Genomic DNA, 27,434 nt, shown 5'->3' with positions numbered 1-27,434 from the left:
ATTCAGGATAGGTTTTTAAACAACCCTTGTATATGAAGCTTTAAGATCCACTGCTTATTCACCAAATGTTAAGGCCTGACTGTCACACAAGCCAATAGGGTACTAGGTTGACTGCTTTGTCCTGTAATGATATAAAGGTCAGCAGCAGGAACCACCAGAGACCTGCTGAGGACACAGTAGATCGACATTCCTGGAAGTTTATTTTCCTATACATATAGATTTCTCATAATTGGAGTGGTGTTTTGGTAGTGCAAGTAGAAGGGAAATGGAAAATTTATTATCAAATACATACCATAATTTTCCTTTCCTGATGGACTCCATGGCAGCATACGTGTGGGTTAACTCCGCCTCCTCTCCAATGCTATAGGACCCTAAAGGACCCTAAACTCATAAATTTGAACTCACCACTAGAGACTGCGTTCCGTAACTAGCCAACTCTTTGACCAAATGGGTGGGAACTCCGTCTGCCATGGAGTCCATCAGGAAAGGAAAATTACGGTAAGTATTTGATAAAAAATTTTCCGTTTTCCTGACAGACTCCATGGCAGCCTACCTGTGGGAAATAACTAGCCAGACCACACGGGGTGGGTATGCTTGAACAAAAATATTTAATTTACCCCGTCAACTGACAGGATTCTTAAAACAAAATTCACAGAAGATAGAGAAGCAGGCTCTATACAGTAATGTGAAATAAAGGTATTAATGGAGTCCCAGGAGGTCGCTTTGCAGATGACGTCTGGAGCCACGTGCTGGGCTGCTGCCCATGATGCCGCCATACCCCTGGTGGAATGCGCCATCACCGCCTCTGTAGGAGCCAAGCCCTTAGCTCTATAAGCCTGCTAAATGGACTGAACGATCCAGGCCGCAATCCTTCTGGTTGAAGCTCACTTCCCTCTGTCACTGCTGGATTATAGAACAAACAGATATTCGGAGCGTCTAAAGGAGGAAGTAGCTCATAGGTATTCCTTCAGTATTTTGCCAATATCCAGAGGATGAACTTCGGTAGACCCTGGAGACCTGAATGAAGGCGGGACGAATTCTTGGTTCTCATTGAACACTGAAGTGACTTTCGGATTTGAGCCGAGCATCGGGATGAGGACCACCCGGTCCGGGAAAAAGGTCAGGAATGGTTCTTCATGACCCAAGGAACCCAAAGAACCCAAGGAACCAATCTCAGAGACCCTCCTGGTCAAAGTGATAGCGACCAAGAAGGCGACTTTTGCAGAAAGGTCTTTGATAGAAAGCAGGGTAGACCCTGTGATACTGAGTCCAGACAATGAGTCAAGAATGAGAGGAAGATCCCATTTGGGGAATCTTGGCCTTCTTTGGGGCCTGAATCTTGATGCCCCAACGAAAGAACTGTCGGACTAGTGGGTGAACAGCCCATGATGTTCCATAGAAGGCCGATAAAGCTGAGACTTGGACTCTAAGAGAGCAGATGGATAGCGACAGGTCTAGGCCGGATTAAAGAAAGCTGAAGATATCTTGAATCTCTGGATCCCTAAATGATCTGCCCGTAGGGGATGAAAATTCGACAAACTTGGCCCATATTCTCTTATATACTTTATTCTTTCTCGCTTTTCTTGAGCTAATGAGGGTAGAAATCACTCTTGAGACGCACCCGTGAGATTCCAGCCTCTCCCTCTCAAGAACCAGACCATCAGTCTCAGTAATGCCAGACAAAGGAGCAGGACTGCCCCCTGAGAAAGAAGGTCCGGCCTGAGAGGAAGAGGCACCGGGTCCCGGAAGCTGAGCTGGGTCATGGGGGGAACCCAAGACCTGTTTGGCCAGTAAGGTGCAATCACTGCCACCTCGACCTCTTCCACTTGAAGTCTCCGTAAGAATTTGAGGATGATCGGGAGTGGGGGAAAGGCGCATGCCCTGTTGAATCTCCACTGATCTGCAACAGACTCGAGTGTAGTACTTCTTGACCTTGAAGTTGCAGGGAGATGCAAATAGATCCACTTTGGGGTCGACTCCCAGGGACAGGATCCACTAGAACGTCTGCACATGAAGGGACCACTCATTGTTGTCCAGCTGTGTGCAGGACAGGAAGTCCGCCTGGACGTTCTGGGCTCCGAGGATGAAGACTGCTGAGATATTGACCAGGTTTTTCTGGGCCCAAGACATGATGGGTTTGACCCCTTGGAGAAGGGTGGTGCTCCGAGTGCCCCCTTGCCCCCTCACATAGGAGACTGCTGTGATGTTGTCCATCTTCAGAACCACTGACTCCCCTTTCGGGAGATGAGAGAAGGCTTGAAGGGCACACCAGGCCGCCCGAAATTCCAGGATGTTTGAGCCTGGATTGTGGAGACAAGCATCCCACTTGCCTTGTGCAAGTTCTGACCTGCAGAGGGCTCCCCATCCAGCACAGCTGGCATTGGTCGTAAACCGTGACCCACAAGACAGGGGCGATGGAGTGGCAAGTGGGAACATTTTTGTGCTGGAGCCACCAGAAGAGGCTGTTCCTCATCATTGTTATACGAATGGACTGATTGATGTCCCTCAAATTCCATTGCCGAAGGAACCCTGTCTGAAAGGGGCGTAACCTCCACAGCGACCATTTGACCATGGGGGTCGTAGAGACCATTGTGATAATCCTTAGGCACTGTGAGGCCCTCATGAGGAGTTCAGAGCCCGAGAGATTCTCTCTCGGATAACTGGAATTTTTTCCGCAGGAAGAGAGATGGTGCTTTCCACTGTGTCGAACTGGGCCCTCAAGTATATCAGGCGCTGCGTTGGTACTAGATGGCTTTTCTCCAGGTTTAGGAGCCACCCGAAGTCAATTAGTGTGGAGATAACCTGCTCCTTGTGGATCAACAATTGCTCCTTGTCCTGGGACAGCAACAGGAGGTCGTCGAGATAATGGTACAAGCGTATTCCTCTTGTTCTGATAAGGGCCACTATGGCCAGTAGAATTTTCAAACAGACTCGGGTGAAGTTGTCAACCCGAAAGAGAGGCAGGTAAACTGCAGATGTTCTTGCCCGACTTGGAACCGGAGGTACTTGTGGAATTCCTCTGCCACAGGCACATGGCAGTAAGCATCTTTTAGGTCGATTGAGATTAGCCAATCGCCCGACTGCATGTCTTGTTGGATGGTAGACAGAGTCTCCATTTTGAACCTTTCGTACTTTATGAATTTGTTGAGGTAAGTTAAATCTATCACTGAACGCCATGAATCGTTTTTCTTCTGAACTAAGAAGAGAGGGGAGTACACCACCTGGAACTCTTCGTCCTTTGGGACCGACACCACTGCTCCCTGTGTTCTCAGCGAATCCACGTAGGATCGTAACACCTGCTTCTTTTCTTCTGACCGTGGTAGCAGGGTGGAAATAAATCTTAGGGGAGGAATACTAGTAAAGGACCATGTGTGGCCTGAGGATGGCGTCTTGATGGTCCAGTAATCCGAAATTGAGGTCACCCAGACGTGCCGGAAAAGAAGCAAACAAGCCCCTACCCGATCCGCCTGGGCGGGCCCAATTTCAAAACGACTTAGCCGGTTCACGTCCACTGAATGCCTGGTTTTTAGCGGGCTTCCGAAAAGGAGCCTGCCCTCTGTTCCAATTCCTTCTGAAGTCCCGACCGGGCCTGTAAGAGCGTGCTTCCCTTGAACGCTCAGTACTGTGTCTTCTAAATTGAGGTCTCTTCTGACTAAACAGATGCCTATCCTGAGGCAGGAAACCTGACTTCCCACCAGTGGCCCGGGCTATAGCGCTGTCCAGCCTGTTGCCAAATAGGGGATCCTACACCAGGCTTGTTTAGATGCCGGATCAGCGACCCAAGGCCGTAACCACAGGGCCCGCTTAGCTGTGACTGAAGACACCATAGTCCAGGCCAGCAGGTGGATAAGTTCGATAGAAGCCTCCCCCAGGAAGGCCGCTGCCAGCTTCAGCTCCTGGACTGCCGAGCCTGTGGCTAACTCTTCTGGAATTCCTCTGAGTATGGAGTCCACATTCTCTGTCCAAGATTCCGTAGTCTTGGACATAGCGGGCCAGGGCGGGCTTAAAAGCCATACCGGCTAGCCCGTAGATTCTCTTGAGGTCTTGGTCTATCCTTCTCTCAAGGCCGTCCTTGAAGGATACTGCATCTTCCAGGGGAAGAGTGATGTATTTCGCCAGATGAATTAGAACTGCATCCAGGAGGGGAGCATGTTCCAGACGTTTCACTTCCACTGTCTTGAAGGGATATAATCTGGAGGTTTTGCGTGACATAGAAGTTTTCTTGTCTATTTTGCTCCACACCTCGTCAATGACATCCTTCAATTCTGAAAGGAGCGGAAAGTTAGAACGTTCTTTTCCCAAGTGTTTAAAGAACTTCCTTTGTTTAGCCGGTGGAGTAGAAGGGTCTTTCCACTTTAGGGCCTCTTTGACCACTTTGACTAGCGTAGAAACAAGGGCAAAGTCGAAACCCCTGGCAAACTCATCTCCTTCTAACTCGCTGTCTGAAGATCCCGGAGAAGCATCGTAGGGCTGGGATGGGCCTAGATCCTCCTGGGCCTCGTCAGCCAGGGAGCCAGATAGTGTGGTGTACTGGCTCCGCATGTGGGTTGTACCCCATTCTTTTAGGGACTGTTGGACCACACGCTTGACAAAAGACTCCATCTGTTGCCAAGCCTCGATGTCACGGAGGCCTCGCACATGCGCAGAACATAGTGGCGGCCACAACCCGGAAGTGCTGCGGCGTCCTGGAACGCAGAAGCGCTCCAGATGCCATGAGAAGATTTATCACAATAGTAGAGTAAAAAAAACTAGCAAGGGGAAAGTCTTGTGGACAAGACACCACACAAAGAGACAAACAGCTGCCATGGAGAAAGGCAAAAACAGCAGACCTTGCCAGCCAATCTTGACAGACGTCCATCCTAGGCATACAAAGGCAGCCTACCCTCCACCACTGGGGCATCTTGCGCCTGAGAAACAGCCACTTGCCTGCCCATGGCTGGGCTTTGAGCTTGCACCACCACAGAAGGTATGCCGTAATCTGGAAAAACATTCCGACTGAACGCCAAGCAGGAACAAATGAAATGTATATCCATTGGGGGAGGACAAAAAGGGAACGCAGTCTCTAGTGGTGAGTTCAAATTTATGGCTATAGGGTCCTATAGCATTGGAAAGAAGGTGGGATTAACCCACACATAGGCTGCCATGGAGTCTGTCAGGAAATGTACATTTTCACTTGTCTTTTTTATGTCTTTTTTCAAAAATGTATGGTACTGACAGTTGCTTGCAGGTTCACTTTTAAGGCAGTTACGGCTATGTCCGAGATTGACAAATACATTCAGTATGTATTTTTTAGACAAAGTTTCAATTTCCCCAATTACGTTTTAGCTCCAGAATTAGAAAAAAAATGAAGAAAGAGAAAGGTATGCTGACAGAACACTACTGAAACTGAAACCCATCTCCATGGCCACCTGTCAGAACTGGAAGGGGTTGAACAATACAGCACATATACAGTTCCATTCCATAACGTATAAGATATAGTGCTTCTGAACTTCACCCTGAATTTTAGATTTAAAGTGGTTGTAAACCCTCACATATACCCAGTGAAGTGACGGCCTCAGGTGAAACACAGAGTTGAAACAAAACTTCCTAGATAAAATTTATCTGCAGCTATCTCTCCTATGCAGCTGTTCAAAGTGCAGAGTTTTTACAGCTTGTCTGAGCTTTTAGAAAGCAGGGGGTGGGAAGCTGAAATGATATTCTGCAGAGCTTAGTGAGAGCTGATTAAAGGGAAGGGACACACTCCATTCACGCAACACACAGGGACAGAGCTGAGGTTGTCAGTCACAGGTTAAGTGCTGCCATGTCACCTTTTTACCTCTTGTTGCCAGGAAAACTTGTCCAGAAGGGACTCATGTAGCTAGCGGAAGAACAAGGCAGCAGACAGAAATGACACCTAGTGCTCCTGATTGAGACAAGTACACACTAAAGAGGGATTGGTCTTGTTCATATTTCATGTCAGAGGTTTACAACCACTAATATCCCGAGTTTAGCTGATATAGCTCATAACTCCTGTGGATGTTTTACTTCAAAGTTGTGTCTTTAATCAGAAAGGCAGAGAGAAGTTCAGAGTGTAGTTTACACCTTATGGAGCGGGTTATTTTGAAGTTGTACCCAATATTATGTCTTTTCATGTCATGGGGAGCTTTTTTTTTTTTTTTTAAGGGAAATAAACGTTCTCTCAGCAAATCCTTTCTCCTATATCTATATTTTTCTTCTATGAATGAATGAATGATTTTGCTAATTCTATTCTTTATTGAAACTCACTAGTAGATAATAACCAAATTACACAAAGTTGTATTCCCTTTTAATTTTTTATTGTGTTTTATAGTTTAAGAAATAATTTAAAAATATATTTTGTTGGCTTTAACTGATGTTACCATTTTTTTTTCAAATTGTAGTTCTGTGGGCGTTATGAAAGACCTGCAAATTATGTCCTGCTTCTATCTGTCCTTATTCTTCCTAATATTAGTGTTATTGGCGAGTCAGGTAAGCAATAGAAAATTATGTGCAAACCTAAGATATAGTCATCAAGTCTAATTGTAGTCATGGTTAGGGTTGCATCGATACTAGTATCAGTATCTGTGCCGATACTGAGTATTTGCACAAGTATCGGTACTCGTGCAAATGCACCGATACCTAAAACCGATACTTTCAGGCTGGGTTCTTTGAGCTGTCAGTGGGCCTCCTCTATTGACAGCTGTAGTGTTAAATAAGTCCGGTAATTGTTGCTGTAAAAAAAAAAAGCAACCGTCAATGTTTATTAACAACATTGCTCAGCGTTGAAACACTAAAATAAAAAGAAACAAATGTTCCTCAATTTAACCCCATATTAACCCTCAAGGTAGTCTAATCAGCCTTAATTAACTCCCTTTTCTCCTCCATTTAAATATTATTCTCCTGCTTTTTTTTTTTTTCAAGTCTATTTTATAAACGATAAACTATTAAAACTTTTTTTTTTGTTTGCTTTGTTAGTGAATATTTTTACACATATATTAAAATATATTTACATATTTCACATTGAAAAGCGCAAAATTAAAAAAAAATCTATTTAATTTGTAAATAACTTTTCAATGTTTTGTACCATTGCTGACAGCTGAAGTGAAAACAAAACAGTTGCAGTAGGTATCGGTAACTGGTATCGGCGAGTGCTAAAAAAAAAGTATCGGTACTCGTACTCATAAAAAAAATGATATCGGTGCATCCCTAGTCATGGTATTTAATGCAGTAGCCTAAGGGATGCGCGTTGCATTGATAACCCTGGAGACTTTAATTACTGTACTGATGGCCTATACAATGCCTGTGGTAGCATTGGAATGGTAAGACCCATATTTCTCTAGAGTATCTTGCATAGTCCCTGATGTTTTTCCTGTGAATTTTGAAACATCCAATATGATAAATGGAAATACCATGGGCTATCCTCTCAACACCCATAAAGGCATGAAGACTGTAAGTAGTATGACAAGGAGATGATTAGAGAAACTCTAAACAGCAAAGACTGTAAAGACAAATATAAGTACTCCATCACTTTTTGTCCAGTGGACAGTTTTGGATAAAGGTCCTTACTGGTGGGTGATCATAGATGAAAACGTGAGTAGTACTGAGTTAGGATAAAGCCCTGTAGCTGTAGATCAAAACTATTAATATTAATACATATGGATAAAAAATTGTATATTTACGTTTGTGTGTATTATAAGTATTTCTGTATGTATCTTGTGTTATGTATTTTTTTGTGATATGCAAATACAGTGATATTCCTTTTACTGTGTTAAGGTGAACTATTACTCCAGATTAGACTGCTTGTGGAAAAAAAAGTTCAGGAAAGAAGATGAAGAAATTGAAACCATGGAAAATCTGAATCGAATTCTCTTAGAAAATGTACTTCCTGCCCATGTGGCCGCCTATTTTATTGTTGACAACAAAATGAATGAGGTAGGGACTGTGTAAAGCGTACATTCTCTTTACAAAAGAGGCCTTGTTGGGAGAACCCAGTAAAATAAAGAAGATGTGCATGGTTAATTTCCTTTATGCTACAGGTGATGCATCTATTGGAAGGAAACAGCCAGCATCTGTGATGATTTGTAAGGAAGACAATCACTCTGAAGTTTCTCAGGACACCTGCTGATGTTCTACAGATATCAGCTATTGAGACTGACTAAAGCAAAAAGCTACAAGTGTAGGGAGAAGCACAAATATGGTTGGGTGGGTTGGGTAGTTATCAATTAACAGGACTGCCATGAGGTACAGAGATCTTCACCAGAAAGTACTTATATGAAGTTGTAGCAACCAAGGAGAGTTTGAATTTAAAAATGTGACCCAACCTGACTGCATAGCTTTTATTTAAAAAAAATGATTTTCAATACTCCTTCCCTCACAGCTAAGGTTAAAGTGGTTTTAAAGCCTTAAGGTTTTTCATTAAGGTGAAAAACTTTCTGTGCTGCAGAATCCCCCCCTGCCCCCCCCCGTTCTACTTACCTGAGCTTGATCCAATCCAGCGATGTTCACAAGAACAGCGGCTCTCGATGTTGTCTCCCTCCTCCCTGCCATCAATCAAATGCTGTGCCAAGCGAGCAGGGGGCTCGCAGACAAGGAGTCTCAGGAGTGAGCAAGCAGGGGTGCCCCCATGGAAAGCCACTTTGGCACCTGCCAAAGAGGAGAAGCCTGGAGCACTGGCAAGGGAAGCCCAGAAGAGGAGGATTGGGGCCGTCTGTGCAATGATTTAAAAAAAAATTGAAGGTTTAATGTCGCTTTAAATGACAGGTGCAATATCAGTATGCTTGTAGCTCTTCTATCAGATAGGCTTTCCAGATGCTAGTCTGCCATGTGAAACAGCAGTAGTAGTAGTAGAAAGAGGGCCCCATGTTACTTATAATGGGGGACGGGGTTCTTTTAAAGGTAGAAAAGTTCTCTGTACTGTAGCATGAGTGCATTTTGAACGTTATTCCATCTTTAACCACTTTGGCACTAGAGCATTTTATTTTCTTCATTTAGAAATCTGCATTTTTGGCTATAAAACTACTTAAAACCCACATAACATTTTATCTATTCTGAAAGCAGAGGCCTTGTAGAGAAAAAAAGACAGCAGTTGCATTTTTTTATGTTATACAACTGTTTATCAAACACATATTTTCAGGAAAAAATATAATAATATGAGTTTAAGGCAAACACACACAAAAATATAAAATATGGTGTTGTGTTGAGTAAATAGATACCAAACATGAATTGTGTGTGTCGTGATACTGCAAAAAATAATGGTACCCAAAAAAGCTCCATAGTTGTGCTATAATGTTTTGTGATATGATTGGCTTCTACAGATTACGTTAGATTGCACAGCCTTATTTACCCCCTTCCTGACCAGAGCATTTTTTGCGATTCGGCACTGCGTCGCTTTAACTGACAATTGCGCGGTTGTGCGACGTGGCTCTCAAACAAAATTGACGTCCTTTTTTTCCCACAAATAGAGCTTTCTTTTGGTGGTATTTGATCACCTCTGTGATTTTTTTTTTTTTGCAAACAAAATAAGAGCGACAATTTTGAAAAAAACGCATTATTTTTTACATTTTGCTATAATAAATATCCCCCAAAAATATATAAAAAAACATTTTTTTTCCTCAGTTTAGGCCGATCATATTGTTCTACATATTTTTGGTAAAAAAAAATCTCAATAAGCGTTTTATTGATTGGTTTGCACAAAAGTTATAGAGTTTACAAAATAGGGGATAGTTTTATGGCATTTTTATTATTAATTTTTTTTATACTAGTAATGACGGCGATCAGCGATTTTTATTGTGACTGCGACGTTATGGCAGATGTGTCGGACATTTTTGACACATTTTTGGGACCATTGTCATTTATACAGCGATCAGTGCGATTAAAAATGCACTGATTACTGTGTAAATGACACTGGCAGCGAAGGGGTTAACCAATAGGGGGCGGGGAGGGGTTAAGTATGTCCTATGGAAGTGATTCTAACTGTAGGGGGATGGGGGGATGGGCTGTGTGTGTCACTACACTGATCATCGCTCCCGATGACAGGGAGCTGTGATCAGTGACACTTGTCACTAGGCAGAATGGGAAGATGCTGTTTACATCAGCATCTCCCCGTTCGTCCTCTCCATGAGGCGATCGCGGGTAACCCCGCGGCGATCGAGTCCGCAGGACCCGCGACACGACTCACGGAGCTCCTGGCCAGCGCGCGCCGCCAGCGGCGCGCACGCAATGGCACGGTGGGGAATTCAAATGGACGTACCTGTAAGTTCATTTGCCCAGCTGTGCCTTTCTGCCGACATACATCGGCGTGCGCCGGTCGGGAAGTGGTTGAACAGACCTCTTTTTGTTTTCATTATTATTTACAATAAGTTGTAAATCTTGTTAATGGTGATCTTCTTTTTTGGCAGGATTTGTATCATCGGTCATATGACTGTGTCTGTGTAATGTTTGCATCAGTGCCAGAGTTTAAGGTCTTCTACACAGAGTGTGATGTCAACAAAGAGGGCCTGGAATGTCTACGACTTTTGAATGAGATCATCGCTGATTTTGATGAGGTATACCTTGTATTATGTTAATGTTGTTTAGAATCCTTAAATTAAGGTTTACTAACACAATATATTTTGATAGCTTTTAATGAAACCAAAATTCAGCGCAGTGGAGAAAATCAAGACAATTGGAAGTACCTACATGGCAGCAACTGGACTCATTGTAACCCCTGGGCAAGAAAGTAACCAGGTAATACTGCTCTGGATATTTAAAGCTGAACTCTGGGATAGTTTTAAAATTTGCATCCTAATGCCAGGTACACACGGGGAATCTTTTTTTCAACCCAGTAGATATTTAATCACCACTTGGTTTTTTATTTTTTACTATATAATTAAAAAAATATAAAAAAATGTTGAATGCAAATATGTTTTTCTTAGTTTCTTTATTTGCAAACAAATAATCTTTCTTCAGAATTTTAAGCCAAAATCTAAGATGCTGCATATTTTTAGTAAAATGAACACAGGTCAATGTATATTATTTAGTCAGTGTGAAAGTTCTAGAGCCAATAAACTATGGTGTATATATATTTGAAAATTGATCAATCCTGATGTACTGACTGCCTATCTCATTTTGTGAGGCCCTAAAATGTCAGGACAGCACATATATGCCCCAAATGACCCCCTTTTTGGAAAGTAGACAGTCTAAGGTATTTAACACTTTTCTGGAAAATGAAGACAATAGATAAAAAAATTTGGTCACCAGTGCAGTACAGCATCACCATAAGGTGTGCGGTGATCAGGGATACTGATTGGTGACAGTATGTAAAAGAAAAAAATAAAATAATTTTTAATCCAAATTCTTTATTTATTTATTTTTATCATTTGTTTTTCTTTTTATATATCCTGACATACCCCCCGTGTCAGATCCAGAGCTCTCCAATCAGCAGGGAGCATGAGCTTTACTGATTGCAGAACTACAAGCTCTGAGTCAGCAGCAAGTCAGATGTCTGCACTGCTTCCCCACAGAGAGCAAGAGTCCCACTTTTTTTGCTAGCAGGGGGCAGGTTTTTCTAGCTAGCAGTTTTAGAAAGAAAACCAACTGTAAGGCTGTATACATATTTTGTTTGATGCACCTGGAATGTATCTAGCTGAGTTAAGCTGAAGGTTGATTTGTGCTTTAACTTTTGCAAATCCACACATACCTATTGTTTTGGAGTGGAAATGGTAATTGGATAGTTATCAGTGAAGTTTTTTGCCTTTTGTAGACATGCTCACAATTTGGACCTTAGGTGGCTGGTTCCTAGTTTATTTTTCCACTAATAAAACACATAGAGGCCTATTTTCTTTATATTCTATTATTTCATATGATCACCAGCACGTCCATCTACTGGCCAAAATAGGGTATATATTTCAGATTTAAACCGTAACCTCCAAAGCCATACATTTTATGGTCCTTCAGAAGTAGGATCGTTTCCATGATTTCCTACATCCTATGATATTCCTATAACCTATATTCTGTTATAAATTAATAAAAATATATACAAATCCGATATAAAGTATGCCATTCCTATTAAATTGAAAAGATGTAACTACATATAACAACTAGTGTATAATCCTGCATTTATGATCACTTTTATGGTACTTTCAATATTTTGTTTTAAACAGGGCTTTTTTTTCTCAGAGAATAGGTTTAGGAACTCATCCCTTCCGAGTCACCCATTGACTCCACCACTTACCCACCTCTGAGCACTATTCCTTGGTTACACGCCTTACCCACCTCCCAGTGCCACCCCTTTTAGAGAATACAGACCCAAGTATCATTTTGTGGTGGAATTTGTATGGAATTTGTTAATGATAACAAAAAAAGGTAAACTAGATCTAGCAACAATGCACCCCCCAGAGACGATTGATTCCCAACAGCCAGCATCAATAGACCCTCTAGCAGTCAGCAACATTAGAACCCTCACTTAACAGTAGATCCCTTCCAGCAATGATTGACCCCCCTGCAACATAAGACCCAAGCCCAGCAACAATAGACCCCTACCAGCAACAATAGACCTCCCCAGCAACAATAGACCGCCCCCCCCTGCAAAAATAGATTCCCTCCAGCAACAATAGATTCCCCAGTAGACTGCATCAATAGACCCTACAGCAGCCAGCAACAAAGACCCCCTCCTTCAACAGTACATCCCTCCCAGCAATAATTGACCCCCAGCAACAATAGATGCCCTGCAAGCAACAGAAGAACTCCCCAGCAACAATAGACCCCCTTCCTTTGCAAAAATAAATTACCCACAGCAACAGTAGATCCCCAAGCAGCCAGCATCAATAGACTCTCCAGCACACTCCATCAACTCTTGCCATTACATACATTCAGTTCTGGAGGTGCCAGTACTACGTCCCCTCTGAAAAAATGCCTTGGTTTTAAGGTAAACCTGTAATGAGAGAGTTAGGTAGGCTGCCATTGCTGCCTTCTGAAAGTGCTAGTTGACTGGCTGCCTTTGGGTCAGGAAGTCATAGAAAAGGCAGAATGTCTTATTAGTTTTGCTTGTTTTGGATCTTGGATTGTGTTAAAGCAAAAGTGTGAGCATGATAACCAGGGAACTATCAGACAGAGGGTTAAGCAACTACAGCCTCCATGTTTTTTGTCAGTGGCAATGTTTTTTTTTTCTTTTAATTGAGGCAAGGATCTCACTAATGAACCTTGTAGCTGTGGCCATCTTTTTTTAAAAGCTTTGTGAATGGACAATCTGTGATGTACCCAGGCTTGCTGAAGCAACAATCATCTGAAATGTGAAAAAATGTAGCTCCTTTTAAATTAACTGAATTGGCATGCTGCAGGCAATCCTGTTCAGCTAGTTACAGAGGTGGGAGGCAAGGGGTTAAGTGACTTATGATCAGGCTCAACCACTCTTGCTGGTGTCTTCTTTGGCAATCCAGGCTTGAAGGGTTTTACAGTGCAAGTTCTGATACCTAACTTTATGTCTAACTACTGTAGCACTCACCCCCAAAGTCGAAGCTGGCAACAGGCAGCAGCCCCTTTGAGGGTTAATTGAGGCAGGGATCTCACTAATGAAACATTTAGCTGTGGCCATCTTTTTTTTTTAAAAGCTTTGTGGATGGACACGCTGTGATGTAACCCAGCTTGCTGAAGCTTCAGTTCTGATACCTAACTTTATTATGTCTTCCTACTGTAACACTCACCCCCAAAGGGGCTGCTAGCAACAGACAGGTTCTTCCTAAGCAGTACACACACTGCCAATCACAGCCCAATCCAGGGAGTGTATTTTTAGGCTTTATTTCTCAAGAAGTTTTCAACAAGAGATTGGTTTAGGGTCACGGGATACTCCAAGACGGTGAGCAGTACAACAGAATAACTAGCTTCTTTCTAGTCTCCCAGTATCAGCTTCTCTGGAGGAAGCTGGGGATGTTAGTATATCTAAGGCCCCATAGCTGTGGACCACAGGGCAGTCATTAGTAACCGTTTTTCTTCTGCCTCTACACAATTGCCAGTCCCACTAGTAAGATCCTTACTCACAGCATCCTAGTAGGTGTCTGCAACCCAGTCTCTTCAGGTAGATCCTCAACAAAAAGTTGACAAAGTCCTCCTCCAGACCTGGACTCTGAAACAATGTCCTTCAGCAGGCATCCTTTTCTAGTTGTCCTACTTGGCCCCTTAGCACAGCAAAAGCTGAGGCTCAAACAGTGGTTTCTATATTCCAAATCAAATAGTGGTTTCTTATCTTAGTGATTCTTCTCCTGGGGAAAGCAGCCCCAGGAGATACTGGAATCCTCCCTGATGAGAGAATGGCCCAGGGCTCCTGCTCATTTATTACCTCCTCAGCCACCTTCTGGATGATCCCTTCTAGGGATTCGCCAGGGCATCGTAAATATTCAGCTGACCGTTTAAATCTCCCTTCATATGCTCTGAAAACTTCTTCCAGAGACAGGGAGAAGCAATCAAACTCTCAGACTAGAAGTCCTGAGCAGACCAAACAATCAGCAACTACTCCACTCGCTACAGTGGGGCCAAAAACTAAATTTTCCTAACATCCTAACTGGAAACAACCACTTCACTTACTATGGTGGAGTCAGTGATCAAATTTACCTAACAGCCTAGCTGGGAGGGTGCTATACCACTGCGATAATCTGTCCGTAAGCAAGATCTGTATGGGTTTTATTTACATACATAATGACAATCTAATTGCAACACTCACCACTAAAAGTTCTGAAACCTCTTCAAAGCAAGAAAAGGGAAAATATTTCTGAAAAGACAGCACATGCTATTTTTGAGCTATTCCTCTTCTCCTTCATCCTCATACTTAGATACACATTACCTAACCATGAATACATGCATTACCCACATAGTACTCAGACATTCAAAAATATTTGTGTTTTGGGTATTTTTCAGGGACCCACCAGATTCCAATCTAAAGCAACTCTCTACTCTACACTCCCAACATAGGCCAAAACACCTCAATAACTAGGAACCTAGGCATACCTAAATCACCAGCAAGAGTACTGGTAGTTACTGATTGTTTTCAGAGTTTTGTTGACTACATTACTTAACCATCTGCCTGAATTAGAAAAAACGCTTCTTACATAATTTCATCATCTTGTTTTTCTTTTCTACTCTCCACCTAGATTACAACACTATCCACCTCTTTATTTGTAGCATAAATGTGTGAAATGTCATCTGCCATTTCTACTCCTTGTTTTAATGGGAAATAAGGTTTTTTTTATGTTTATTTTTGTTATTTTGAATATATCATATAAAAATACATTTACCTTTCTATTAGGAGAAAGATTACCTGAGGCACTGGGAGTTGGACATCGATTTCATGATATTGAAAGTTATTACTCCTATTACTCTTTCTTCTAGGACCAAGAAAAACAGAATGCTCAAATAGGAATCACTGTTGAATTTGCAATGGCTTTAATGCAGAAGCTAGATGGGATCAACAGACACTCCTTCAATAATTTTCGCCTTCGTGTTGGTACGTTGCAATTGCTAACAAGGATATGATTGATAGCTGCTAGAATTTCTCTATAGGTTGTTGCACATTTAGTGGAAATTATAATGTATGCATTTGGCCATTTTAATTAGCCATGTGGTGTTCCAGGTGATCGTGGCTGTTCTTCTTTCTGTCACTCTAACCTCATGCATCCACTGATGCTCATGCTGACAACAGTGGAGTCATGAAATGGGTATTTATCCATTAGCCAACTGTATCACTATTATTGTGTCCTATATGGCGAAGGTATTGAATTTATTCTTCTCCTCAGTCTTTAGGAGGGAATCGGGGCGCTTCAGTAACCAAAACTGCAGTGTTTATCCTCATGACACATCACAGGAATCACCTCCATGGTTAACAGAGGACAGAATTAAAATTAGACTTGGGAAACTTAACATTAACAATAAATCACCGGGACCAGGTGGCTTGCATCCGAAGGGTACTTGGGGAACTCTGTCAAGTAATTGCCAGACCATTGTTCCTAATTTTTACTGACAGTCTGCTGACTGGAATGGTACCAGCTGATTGGAGAAAAGCCAATGTAGCACCAATATTTAAAAAGGGCCCAAAATACATCCCTGGGAATTACAGACCAGTTAACCTAACATCAATAGTATGTAAACTCTTGGAGGGGTTGATAAGGGACTATATACAAGATTTTAGTAATGAGAACAGTATCATTAGCAGTAATCAGCATGGATTCATGAAGAATTGTTCTTGCCAAACCAATCTACTAACCTTCTATGAGGAGGTGAGTTGCCATCTAGATAAAGGAAGGACCATAGACGTGGTGTATCTGGATTTTCCAAAAGCATTTGACACAGTTCCCCATAAACGTTTACTGTACAAAATAAGGTCCGTTGGCATGGACCATAGGGTGAGTACATGAATCAAAAACTGGCTTCAGAGGGTGGTGATAAATGGGTAGTACTCAGAATGGTCAGGGGTGGGTAGTGGGGTCCCCCAGGGTTCTGTGCTGGGACCAATCCTATTTTTAATTTGTTCATAAATGACCTGGAGGATGGGGTAAACAGTTCAATCTCTGTATTTGCGGATGATACTAGGCTAAGAAGGGCAATAACTTCTCCACAGGATGTGGAAACCTTGCAAAAAGATCAGAACAAATTAATGGGGTAGGCAACTACATGGCAAATGAGGTTCAATGTAGAAAAATGTAAAATAATGCATTTGGGTGGCAAAAATATGAATGCAATCTATACACTGGGGGGAGAACTTCTGGGGGAATCTAGGATGGAAAAGGACCTGGGGGTCCTAGTAGATGATAGGCTCAGCAATGGCATGCAACGCCAAGCTGCTGCTAACAAAGCAAACAGAATATTGGCATGGATTAAAAAGGGGATCAACTCCAGAGATAAAACGATAATTCTCCCGCTCTACAAGACTCTGGTCTGGCCGCACCTAGAGTATGCTGTCCAGTTCTGGGCACCAGTCCTCAGGAAGGATGTAATGGAAATGGAGCGAGTACAAAGAAAGGCAACAAAGCTAATAAAGGGTCTGGAGGATATTAGTTCTGAGGAAAGGTTGCGAGCACTAAACTTATTCTCTCTGGAGAAGAGACGCTTGAGAGGGTATATGATTTCAATATACAAATACCATACTGGTGACCCCACAATAGGGATAAAACTTTTTCGCAGAAGGAAGTTTAACGAGACTTGTGCCAACTCATTAAAATTAGAAGAAAAGGGGTTTAACCTTAAACTACATAGAGGGTTCTTTACTGTAAGAGCAGCAAGGATGTGGAATTCCCTTCCACAGGCGGTGGTCTCAGCGGGGAGCATCAATAGTTTCAAGAAACTATTAGATAAGCACCTGAACGACCGCAACATACAGGAATATACAATGTAATACTGACATATAATCACACACATGGGTTGGACTTGATGGACTTGTGTCTTTTTTCAACCTCACCTACTATGTAACTATGTATATAGTGGTAGTAGTGCAGTGGCTTATGTCACACATTGATCTTTTCTGTAAAGGTACTGGGGTAAGTGTTGACAGGAACTTTCAGATAAGTTAAGAGATCCTTCTTCGTCACTCCTTTTGATGGCACAAGCAGAGATAGGGCTTATTCTTCATCATATGTTAAGAACATGAATAAGCCACAAAAGAGGGAACATTTTAGCTATTTATTTTAATATATTATTTTAACTATTTATATACATGCTATCTATAAGACAGATTAGGCATTTCTGGACTGCTGAATATAACCGTTTAATGGTAGCAGGTTTTTCTTGCTGAAAATAGAAAATTATATTTTTACAATGACTCACTGTAGGATTAGTAACTGTAGAGTACACAGGCAGGTAATATACAACTACTGAATAGCCAGGCTCAACCTGAAGCAGAAATGTTGGAGCTGTGGGAAAAAAAAAATCCCTGTTGTGGTCACAGACAGCAGTAAGGGCCCAGGTAGTGGATCAAATTCTGATCGTTTACTGCTTTCCGGGGTACATATTTAAATGGATAGAGACAGTGTACTGAGCCGTTTTGAGGGGCTGGGTACCATGTGATCGCTATGATTTTACATCAGCCGACATTGTTTTTTTTCTGGGCATCTGGTGTGTCCCTGAGCTATAAAGGAGAAATAGCTGCCTTCAGCATAAAGAAGAACTGCAGTCTGCTCACATAATCTGCAATAAAACATCTTTGCCATACTGAAGCTTCCCTCCAACCACTTTGCATATTATTTTATATATACTGTGATTCTGTACTTGCCATATATGCTGCAGAAATCTCCCTCCGCTGGGTGTCTGGCTACAGCCATTTAACTTTGAGCAGCTGAAGCTGCTGCTTGTTCACTTCCTGAATTTACACAGAGGCACACCTCCAGCTCTGCAGCCCTGCAGCTCTCATTGGCCCTCTTATGACTCATCCCTCCTCCCTTCCTGGCAAACTCACAAGAGTGAGAGAGCAAGATCTGTGCATGATGTCATAAACCTAGGCTTTTTACCAGACAAGAAACAGGAAGTGGGCTGTATAAGGTATTTACTAGCAGAAAAAATGCTTTACTATCCAAAGTTAAAACAACTAGGGCAGAAGATTTAATAGATGGAAAGTTGAAAAAATGACTGAAGTTCTGCTTTAAATTACCCATTGCTATATATGCTCCAATATGTAGACTCTTATAGACTAGTTAGGACTGCACTTTTCAAAGGACAGTGAAGCTTCTGCATATATTCGCAAATGTGCAACTAAAACCTCTGTGTTTAACGTAAAGTGTTAGATGGTGTAATTTTTTTTGTTTGTTTTTTTGCAGACTAGCTGGTAAGTATGCTAGGAAAAATCTTGTTTAGTTTGTGATATGCAAAACCTTTCCAAGTTCATCTTGGTTTAAAGGCTAGTAATAAATTGGGTTGGTTGCCATTTTTGTGTATAACAGATTTGTTATTAACCACTTCAGCCCCGGAAGGATTTACCCCCTTCCTGAACAGAGCACTTTTTACAATTTGGCACTGTGTCGCTTTAACTGCTAATTGCACGGTCATGCAATGCTGTACCCAAACGAAATTTGTGTCCTTTTTTTCCCACAAATAGAGCTTTCTTTTGATGGTATTTGATCACCTCTGCGGTTTTTATTTTTTGCACTATAAACGGAAAAAGACCGAAAATTTTTAAAAAAATATTTTCTACTTTTTTTGTTATAAAAAAATCCAATAAACCCAATTTTAGTCATACATTTAGGCCAAAATGTATTCGGCCACATGTCTTTGGTAAAAAAAATGTCAATAAGCACATATTTATTGGATTGCGCAAAAGTTATAGCGTCTACAAACTAGGGTACATTTTCTGGAATTTACACAGCTTTTAGTTTATGACTGCCTATGTCAATGACAGGGCAGTACAAAACCCCCCCAAATGACCCCATTTTGGAAAGTAGACACCCCAAGGAAATTGCTGAGAGGCATGTTGAGCCCATTAAATATTACATTTTTTTGTCGGAAGTGATTGAATAATGATAAAAAAAAAAAAAACAACTTTACAAAAAGTTGTCACTAAATGATATATTGCTCACACAGGCCATGGTTATATGTGAAATTGCACCCCAAAATACATTTAACTGCTTCTCCTGAGTATGGGGATACCACATGTGTGGGACTTTTTGGGAGCCTAGCCGCGTACGGGGCCCCGAAAACCAAGCACCGCCTTCAGGATTTCTAAGGGCGTAAATTTTTGATTTCACTCCTCACTACCTATCACAGTTTTGAAGGCCATAAAATTCCCAGATGGCACAAACCCCCCCCCCCCCCCCAAATGACCCCATTTTGGAAAGTAGACACCCCAAGCTATTTGCTGAGAGGCATGTTGAGTCCATGGAATATTTTATATTTTGCCACAAGTTGCGGGAAAGTGACAAACTTTTTTTTTTTGCACAAAGTTGTCACTAAATGATATATTGCTCAAACATGCCATGGTCATATGTGGAATTACACCCCAAAATACATTCTGCTGCTTCTCCTGAGTATGGGGATACCACATGTGTGAGACTTTTTGGGAGCCTAGCTGCATATGGGGGCCCCAAAAACCAATCACCGCCTTCAGGATTTCTACCTACTCACTACCTATCACAATTTCGAAGGCCATAAAATGCCGAGATAGCACAAAACCCTCACAAATTACCCCATTTTGGAAAGTAGACACCCCAAGCTATTTGCTGAGAGACATGGTGAGTATTTTGCAGCTCTCATTTGTTTTTGAAAATGAAGAAAGATGACAAAAACCTTTTTTTTTTCTTTTTTCAATTTTCAAAACTTTGTGACAAAAAGTGAGGTCTGCAAAACACTCACCATACCTCTCAGCAAATAGCTTGGGGTGTCTACTTTCCAAAATGTCATTGGGGGGGGGGGTTTGTGCCACCTGGGCATTCCATGGCCTCCGAAACTGTGATAGGCAGTGAAGAGTGAAATCAAAAATTTACACCCTTAGAAAGCCTGAAGGCGGTGCTTGGTTTTCGGGGCCCCGTACGCAGCTAGGCTCCCGAAAAGTCTCACACATGTGGTATCCCCGTACTCAGGAGAAGCAACAGAATGTATTTTGGGGTGTAATTTCACATATTCCCATGGCATGTTTGAGCAATATATCATTTAGTGACAAAAAAAAAAAAAATTTGTCTTTTTCCTGCAACTTGTGTCACAATATAAAATATTCCATGGACTCGACATGCCTCTCAGCAAATAGCTTGAGGTGTCTACTTTCCAAAATAGGGTCATTTGGGGGGGTTTTGAACTGTCCTGGCATTTTATGCACAACATTTAGAAGCTTATGTCACACACCACCCACTCTTCTAACCACTTGATGACAAAGCCCTTTCTGACACTTTTTGTTTACATGAAAAAAAAAAATTTTTTGCAAGAAAATTACTTTGAACCCCCAAACGTTATATATTTTTTTAAAGCAAAGACCCTACAGATTAAAATGGTGGGCGTTTCATTTTTTTTTTTTTTTCAAACAGTATTTGCGCAGCGATTTTTCAAACGCATTTTTTTGGGAAAAAACACACTTTTTAAAATTTTAATGCACTAAAACACACTATATTGCCCAAATATTTGATGGAATAAAAAAGGTGATCTTAGGCCGAGTACATGGATACCAAACACGTCATGCTTTAAAATTGCGCACAAATGTGCAGTGGCGACAAACTAAATACATTTTTAAAAGCCTTTAAAAGCTTTTACAGGTTACCACTTTAGATTTACAGAGGAGGTCTGCTGCTAAAATTACTGCCCTTGATCTGACCTTCGCGGTGATACCTCACATGCATGGTGAAATTGCTGTTTACATTTGACGCCAGACCGACGCTTGCGTTTGCCTTTGCGCGAAAGCAGGGGGGGAAAGGGGTGCTTTTTTTTTTTGCTTTTTTTTCTTTATTATTTTTTGCTTTTATATCTTATTTTTAAACTGGTCCTTTCATTTTTTTTTTTTTTTTTAAATCATTTTTATTGTTATCTCAGGGAATGTAAATATCCCCTATGATAGCAATAGGTAGTGGCAGATACTCTTTTTTGAAAAAATTGGGGTCTATTAGACCCTAGATCTCTCCTCTGCCCTCAAAGCATCCGACCACACAAAGATCGGTGTGATAAAATGCTTTCCCAATGGCGCTGTTTACATCCGGCGAAATCTAAGTCATAAAATGCTCGTAGCTTCCAGTTTCTTAGGCTATAGAGATAATTGGAGCCATTCTGGTCAGCTCTATGGTCAGCTGGCCGAATCACCGGCTGCATTCTCAGGTTCTCTGTTGGGACAGGAGAGCCAGAGAAAAACATGGAAGACGGTGGGGGGGCATTCCCTCCCACTGCTTGTAAAAGCAGTCTGGAGGCTAATTAGCTGCTAGGATTGCTTTTACATGAAAGCCGACCACTGGCTGAAAAGAACGATACCAAGATGATACCTAAACCTGCAGGCATCATTCTGGTATAACCACTCAAAGTCCAGCAACATACCAGTACGTTGCTGGTCCTTGTTGGGCATAAATTGTAAACTTTTTTTCATGCAGCCTGTGGGCTGCACGAAAAAAAGAGATTGATCGGTGGGTATGCCCACTATTAGAATACCTCCCTTCATCCACCCACTTCTAATGATGGGCATACATGCACTGCTTATATATGCCGAAGCATGGGGGCATCTGCCCCAAAAGGTAGGTGCAAATGCTTCGGCATATATGCTCTTTTTTTTAACTGTGGTGGTGAAATCTCCTCCTACAGCGCTGGAGTCACGGCTTTATGTATCGTGGGAGCAAACACTGTTGCTGTTAAGATAAATAAATCCGCGTGGCAACTGAATGGCGTACCTGCTAAGCAAATGATGGTTAACAATAAAACAAAGTAACATTACAGTATAACAGTAAGACTTACCATACCTGAAAAGCAACTACAAAAAAAACATAGTAAAAAATAAAACATTTTATACGCCGATAAATACGGTATATGCCGAAGCATGGGGGCATCCACCCGCAAAAGGTAGGAGCAAATTGCTCCTCCGCCCCTGCTGCCCCCATGCTTCGGCATATATGCTCTTTTTTTTAACTGTGGTGGTGAAATCACCTCCGACAGCACAGGAGTCACGGGAGTCATGTATCGTGGGAGCAAACACTGTTGCTGTCAAGTTAAATAAATACGCTCTGCAGCTGAATGGCATACCTGAAAACGAAAAAATGGTTAACAATAAAACACAGTAAACAGTAAAGTATAAAAAAATTTCATACCTATAAAGCAAACATGATAAAACATAATAACAATAAAACATTGCAGAATAGAATACAGTAAAAAAGAGCAGAACAATAGAGAGAGAATAGAGAGAGAAGAATAAAACGACAACAATTTTTTTTTTTTTTTTATATTTTATTTTTTTTGTTTTTTTACTTTTTTTTTTTTTTTTCTTTTACACTTTTTTTTGTAACTGTAACTTTTGTAACTGTAACCGGTTCCAGGTTCGGGTCTCTCAAAATGCGATGGCTGTGAAACCCTGTGAAAGTGTGCCTAGTCTGTGCAGTGCTGTACCCTACGCTAATACTCAACTAGTGTATAGTAGCGTTCAAAACATTCACCAGTGCAAAGATCAGGATTGTCAGGACAGGAGGGACAATAATAGCGGGTGTCACGCCTATATCCACGCTTGCTGCAGACACGACATCTTTTTTGGGGGGCTCGTTGGGTAGGGGTGCTCGGGAGGACATAAAGAAAATGCCTCTCATGCAGCCGGCTTACTGCATTTGGTTGGGGAAGGTGAGGTGGAGCACCATCTGGAAACAGAAGGGCTTTGACGATCTCTTCCTGGAATTTAAGGAAGGATCCAATCCGTCCTGAAGCTCTGTATAGCACATGAGCGTTCAGCAAAGCCAATTAAAATAAATAAACACACTTTTTTGTACCAGCGTCTGGCCTTAAGGGCAACAACAGTAAATAAAGTGCTGCGCAATTCATAAGAGTTTCGGGGGTCAGGTGTTCGCATGACGTCACCCGCGGCCATCTCGTTCACTATCAGTTTCGTTTGTCCGCCGGCACTCGGACCTGAGTGCCGTTATATGTAAGTGCAACTTATCTTTTTTACCTTAATAAAAGATTGAACATACAGAGAGCATTAGATCGCTTTGTTATCTTTTTCCACATGGCATATTATGTTGACTGAGACGCATCCTGGAGCGGCTATGTCCGGAGTGTTTGCCTGGATTGCTGTGTCGGCTACACTGACTCTCGCTGTGTGACCTGTTTCAGGTCGAATTTGGAGGTGAGAGGCCATCTCTGTGCGGTAGAGGGATCACTGACACCCGTCTTTGAGATTTGTTTCCTGCGTGTCACTTGCACTTCAATTTGCTCGTTTATCTACACCAACACCACTTGTGTTTTTATCAGTTTATGGATTCTTATGAATTGCGCAGCACTTTATTTACTGATGTTTATATGAGGTTTTTATTGAATTAGCCTTTAGCGTCTGCTAGCAGTTTATTATTGCCTGGGTCATCCTGGGTTAGCGCTGGATACTCCTTTTTGTGTTTTTCTTACGGGCAACAAGGTACGGCGCCAACAACTGGTCGTTGAGGTCCACCCCTCCCATATTTTGGTTATATTCGTGGACACACAGGGGTTTCTCCACAACACCAGTCGCCGTAGTAATTTGGACAGTCGTGTCTGCATGAAGGGAGGTAAGAACGAAAACATTCTTATTATCCCTCCACTTCATAGCGAGCAAGTTATTACACTTGAAGCAGGCTCTCTCCCCCAGCCTAAGATGGGAATCTACAAGCCGCTGGGGAAAGCCCCAGCGATTAGGTTGCACGGTGCCTCATGCTCCAATCTGCTGATCAAACAAGCGACTAAAAAGTGGCACGCTCGTGTAATAATTGTCCACATATAAGTGGTACCCCTTTCCAAATAAGGGTGACACCAAGTCCCACACAATCTTGCCAGCGCTTCCTATGTAGTCAGGGCAGTTTGTTGGCTCTGCGTGACTATCTTTTCCCTAAACCATAAAACTACATGTATAGCCTGTGGCCCTGTCACAGAGCTTATACATCTTGACCCCGTATCTGGCACGCTTGCTGGACAGGTACTGTTTGAATGACAAGTGGCCAGAAAACTTAAACAGGGACTCATCAACGCAGACAACTTGATGGGGAGTAAACAAGTCTGCAAAACGTTGGTTGAAGTGGTTTACGAGGGGCCGAATTTTGTAGAGCCGATCGTATCCAAGGTCTCCACGAGGACGACAGAGTTCATTGTCATTGAAGTGCACGAAGCGCAAGATCTGCTCGTATCGTGCCCTGGTCATGGAGGCAGAGAACAAGGGCATATGGTGAATTGGGTCAGTGGACCAATATGACCGCAATTCACTCTTTTTAGTTATGCCCATGTTGAGGGAAAGGCCAAGAAAGAGCCTAAATTTGGAAACCGTAATTGGTCTCCAATCTCTGCCAAGGGAGGACAGGGAAATAGTGGCGATGTGTTGACCAGCGTACAAATTGCTTTGGTCCACAATAGATCTATAGAGATCTTCGGTGAAAAACAGCGAATAAAAATCAAGTGACGTAAAATCAACTGTTTCCACCTGAATGCTGGGTTGGCCAGTGAATGGGGGAAGTACGGGTGCTGCAGAAGTGGTGGGTTCCCAATTGGGATTGGCGAATGCAGCAGGAAGGGCACTATGGGCAAGACGGGCCTGTGTTCGTCTTCTTGGTGGCAGCGGGACACTACTTGTGCTTGCCACCTCACCAGCTAGAACTGCACTTATGGGACTCGCCACGTCACCACGTGATACTGCAGTGCTGGATTGACTACGACCAGGGTGTACTAGGCCGCTGGTGCTTGCCAGTTCACCATAAGGAATATCGGCGCTAGTATTGCTCTGCTCCATACGAGGGACCTGCGGTTCTTGCATATCAACGACAGAAGAAGAAGTTTGGGGTCTGGTACGCCTGACCTTGGCAGGGACCACAACTCCGTCGTCAGAGCTATCTGTCATGGAGCCGCTGTCCTCTACAGGTTCGTATTCTGAGCCTGAATCTGACAGATGAGTGACTTCCTCTTCACTATCTGTCATGCTCAGAAACGTGTAGGCCTCTTCACTAGTGTACCTTTGATTTGCCATTTTGGGCTCTGAATTTAGTGGTACACTAGTGAGAGTCACAGGTAAAAAAGCTCCTGACTGTTAGCGACTGTATCAAAATGCTACCAAAAAAACTGTTAGCGATCGCAGGGATCAGGCCTGACTCTGCGAACGCTGCAGTTATGTGTGTTTAGTGTTTTGTAAGTGACAGTGATTGATCGATACTGCACTTGGGTGGGCTGGGCTGGGTGGAGGGGCAAAACACAGGTGCTAGCAGGTATCTGGGCTGATCCCGCTAACACTGCATTTCTGGGAACCCTAAACTGCTGGGGACACTAGTATAGATCTGATCAGATATTGATCCGTTCAGATACTATACCACTAAGGGAGGTGTATGCTGCGTGCGTGGGTGTTAGCGGCACTGGCACTAACCTAAAGCTGCCTGGGGCGACGCAGACCCTATCTGACCCTAAAACCTAACTTACATCACCCACCGGGTGATTAGGGGGTTAAACCTTTATTAGGTAATAAACGGCGGATGCCCTGACACTATAAAATATAAACCAACTAACCAGCGTCACCCGTAACAGCTATACGGTGATCACTGGTGAAAGGGTTAACTAGGGGGCAATCAGGGGGTTAAAACCTTTACTAGGTAGTATATGGGGGTCCCTGACGCTATAAAATGCTGACGGCGAACCTAAATATTTACCTCCCTAACTGGCGTCACCTGTGACATGAATACAGGGATCAGAAAAACGATTGCTTAGTTACACTAGCGACGGGAGGTGATCAAGGGGTTAAAACTTTATTAGGGGGGGTTTAGGCGGCTACCCTATACCTAAAGGGGCCTAACACTAACTGCCCTACCACTTATCACTGTCACAAAATGACACCAATGCAGTAATCAAAAAAAAAAAACTGCTATTGGTGTCACTGTGACAGGGTGTACAGGGGGGGTGATCGGGGGTGAAAAGTGTGCTTAGAGTGTTCTACTGTAAGTGTTGTGTTGGTGCAGACTTACTTGATGTCTTCTCTTCTCGGAAGGCTTCACGAGGAGCGATGACATCACTTCCTCTGCCGCTGTTTACATTACAGCAGCAGAGGAAGATTTTGATTGCATCCAGTGGCCTCCCCCTCAGCACAGATCACTCCCCTAATGATGCCGACCGCCTCGGGCATCGGGGGGGAGCGATGCGCCCCCTGCCCGCGAGAGGCAAATCACGTACCACGTGATTTTGCCTGCCCGTGCCATTCTGCCGCAGTATATCTGCGTTAGGCGGTCGGCAAGTGGTTAAGAGTGCGAGTGTGTGTTAACCCAAAGAGATGATGTGGGATCCTCCGCTCAAAGAGGGGCTTAAACCAGAGTGCTTGTGTCTCATTACCTCCAGGAAGAGAAGAGCCCCAGGTGCTGGCTGAATGCTGATGCAAGTAGAAGAGAACAAGAAGAATTGGACAGCCGCACACCGGAATGGATAAATCCGTCTTTTTATTCAAAATACAGGATCATGGGGTACACAGAACACGACTGTGGGGTGGTACAAAAATAACTGACGCGTTTCGCACTTACACCAAGTGCTTACTCATAGCTCTGTGTGTTAACCCAACGTTTGAATTTAGAAGAGTTTGGAGCAACAATGGTACAGGGTGTACCCTTAATACATCCATTAGAAGACATGGCATGTACTATTGTATAGTAGGGAGTGTTTTGTAAGCTCACCTCCAATCAGTGGTGATTCCCACTTGCCTCACAGAAGGGCTTATTACTCAGGATCTGCCATTTTGATGTTGAAGAAATATGACATTTGTTTTACTGGTGTATCGCCTCTTGCATCAAAGATAAAGCTACAAAAATTTCATTAAAAAATGTCATATGTGATTTATC

The 27,434-nt window shown here is 42.6% G+C and overlaps 1 protein-coding gene across 1 annotated transcript in view; it reads left to right on the top strand.

Annotated features, from left to right (window-relative positions):
* The window catches only part of ADCY7 (adenylate cyclase 7), a 393,360-nt gene that overhangs the window by 357,548 nt on the left and 8,378 nt on the right, over positions 1-27,434 (top strand). The window contains exons 20-24 of the mRNA XM_073604992.1: positions 6,399-6,486; positions 7,771-7,929; positions 10,395-10,541; positions 10,615-10,722; positions 15,355-15,469. Coding sequence (XP_073461093.1) covers positions 6,399-6,486; positions 7,771-7,929; positions 10,395-10,541; positions 10,615-10,722; positions 15,355-15,469 — 617 coding nt within the window. The remainder of the gene's footprint in view (positions 1-6,398; positions 6,487-7,770; positions 7,930-10,394; positions 10,542-10,614; positions 10,723-15,354; positions 15,470-27,434) is intronic.

The sequence above is a fragment of the Aquarana catesbeiana genome, linkage group LG11 (genome assembly GCF_042186555.1).
Source record: "Aquarana catesbeiana isolate 2022-GZ linkage group LG11, ASM4218655v1, whole genome shotgun sequence".
Taxonomy (NCBI): Eukaryota; Metazoa; Chordata; class Amphibia; order Anura; family Ranidae; genus Aquarana; species Aquarana catesbeiana.
Note: the sequence above shows the minus strand (reverse complement) of the source record. Positions and strands in the feature narration are given on the sequence as shown.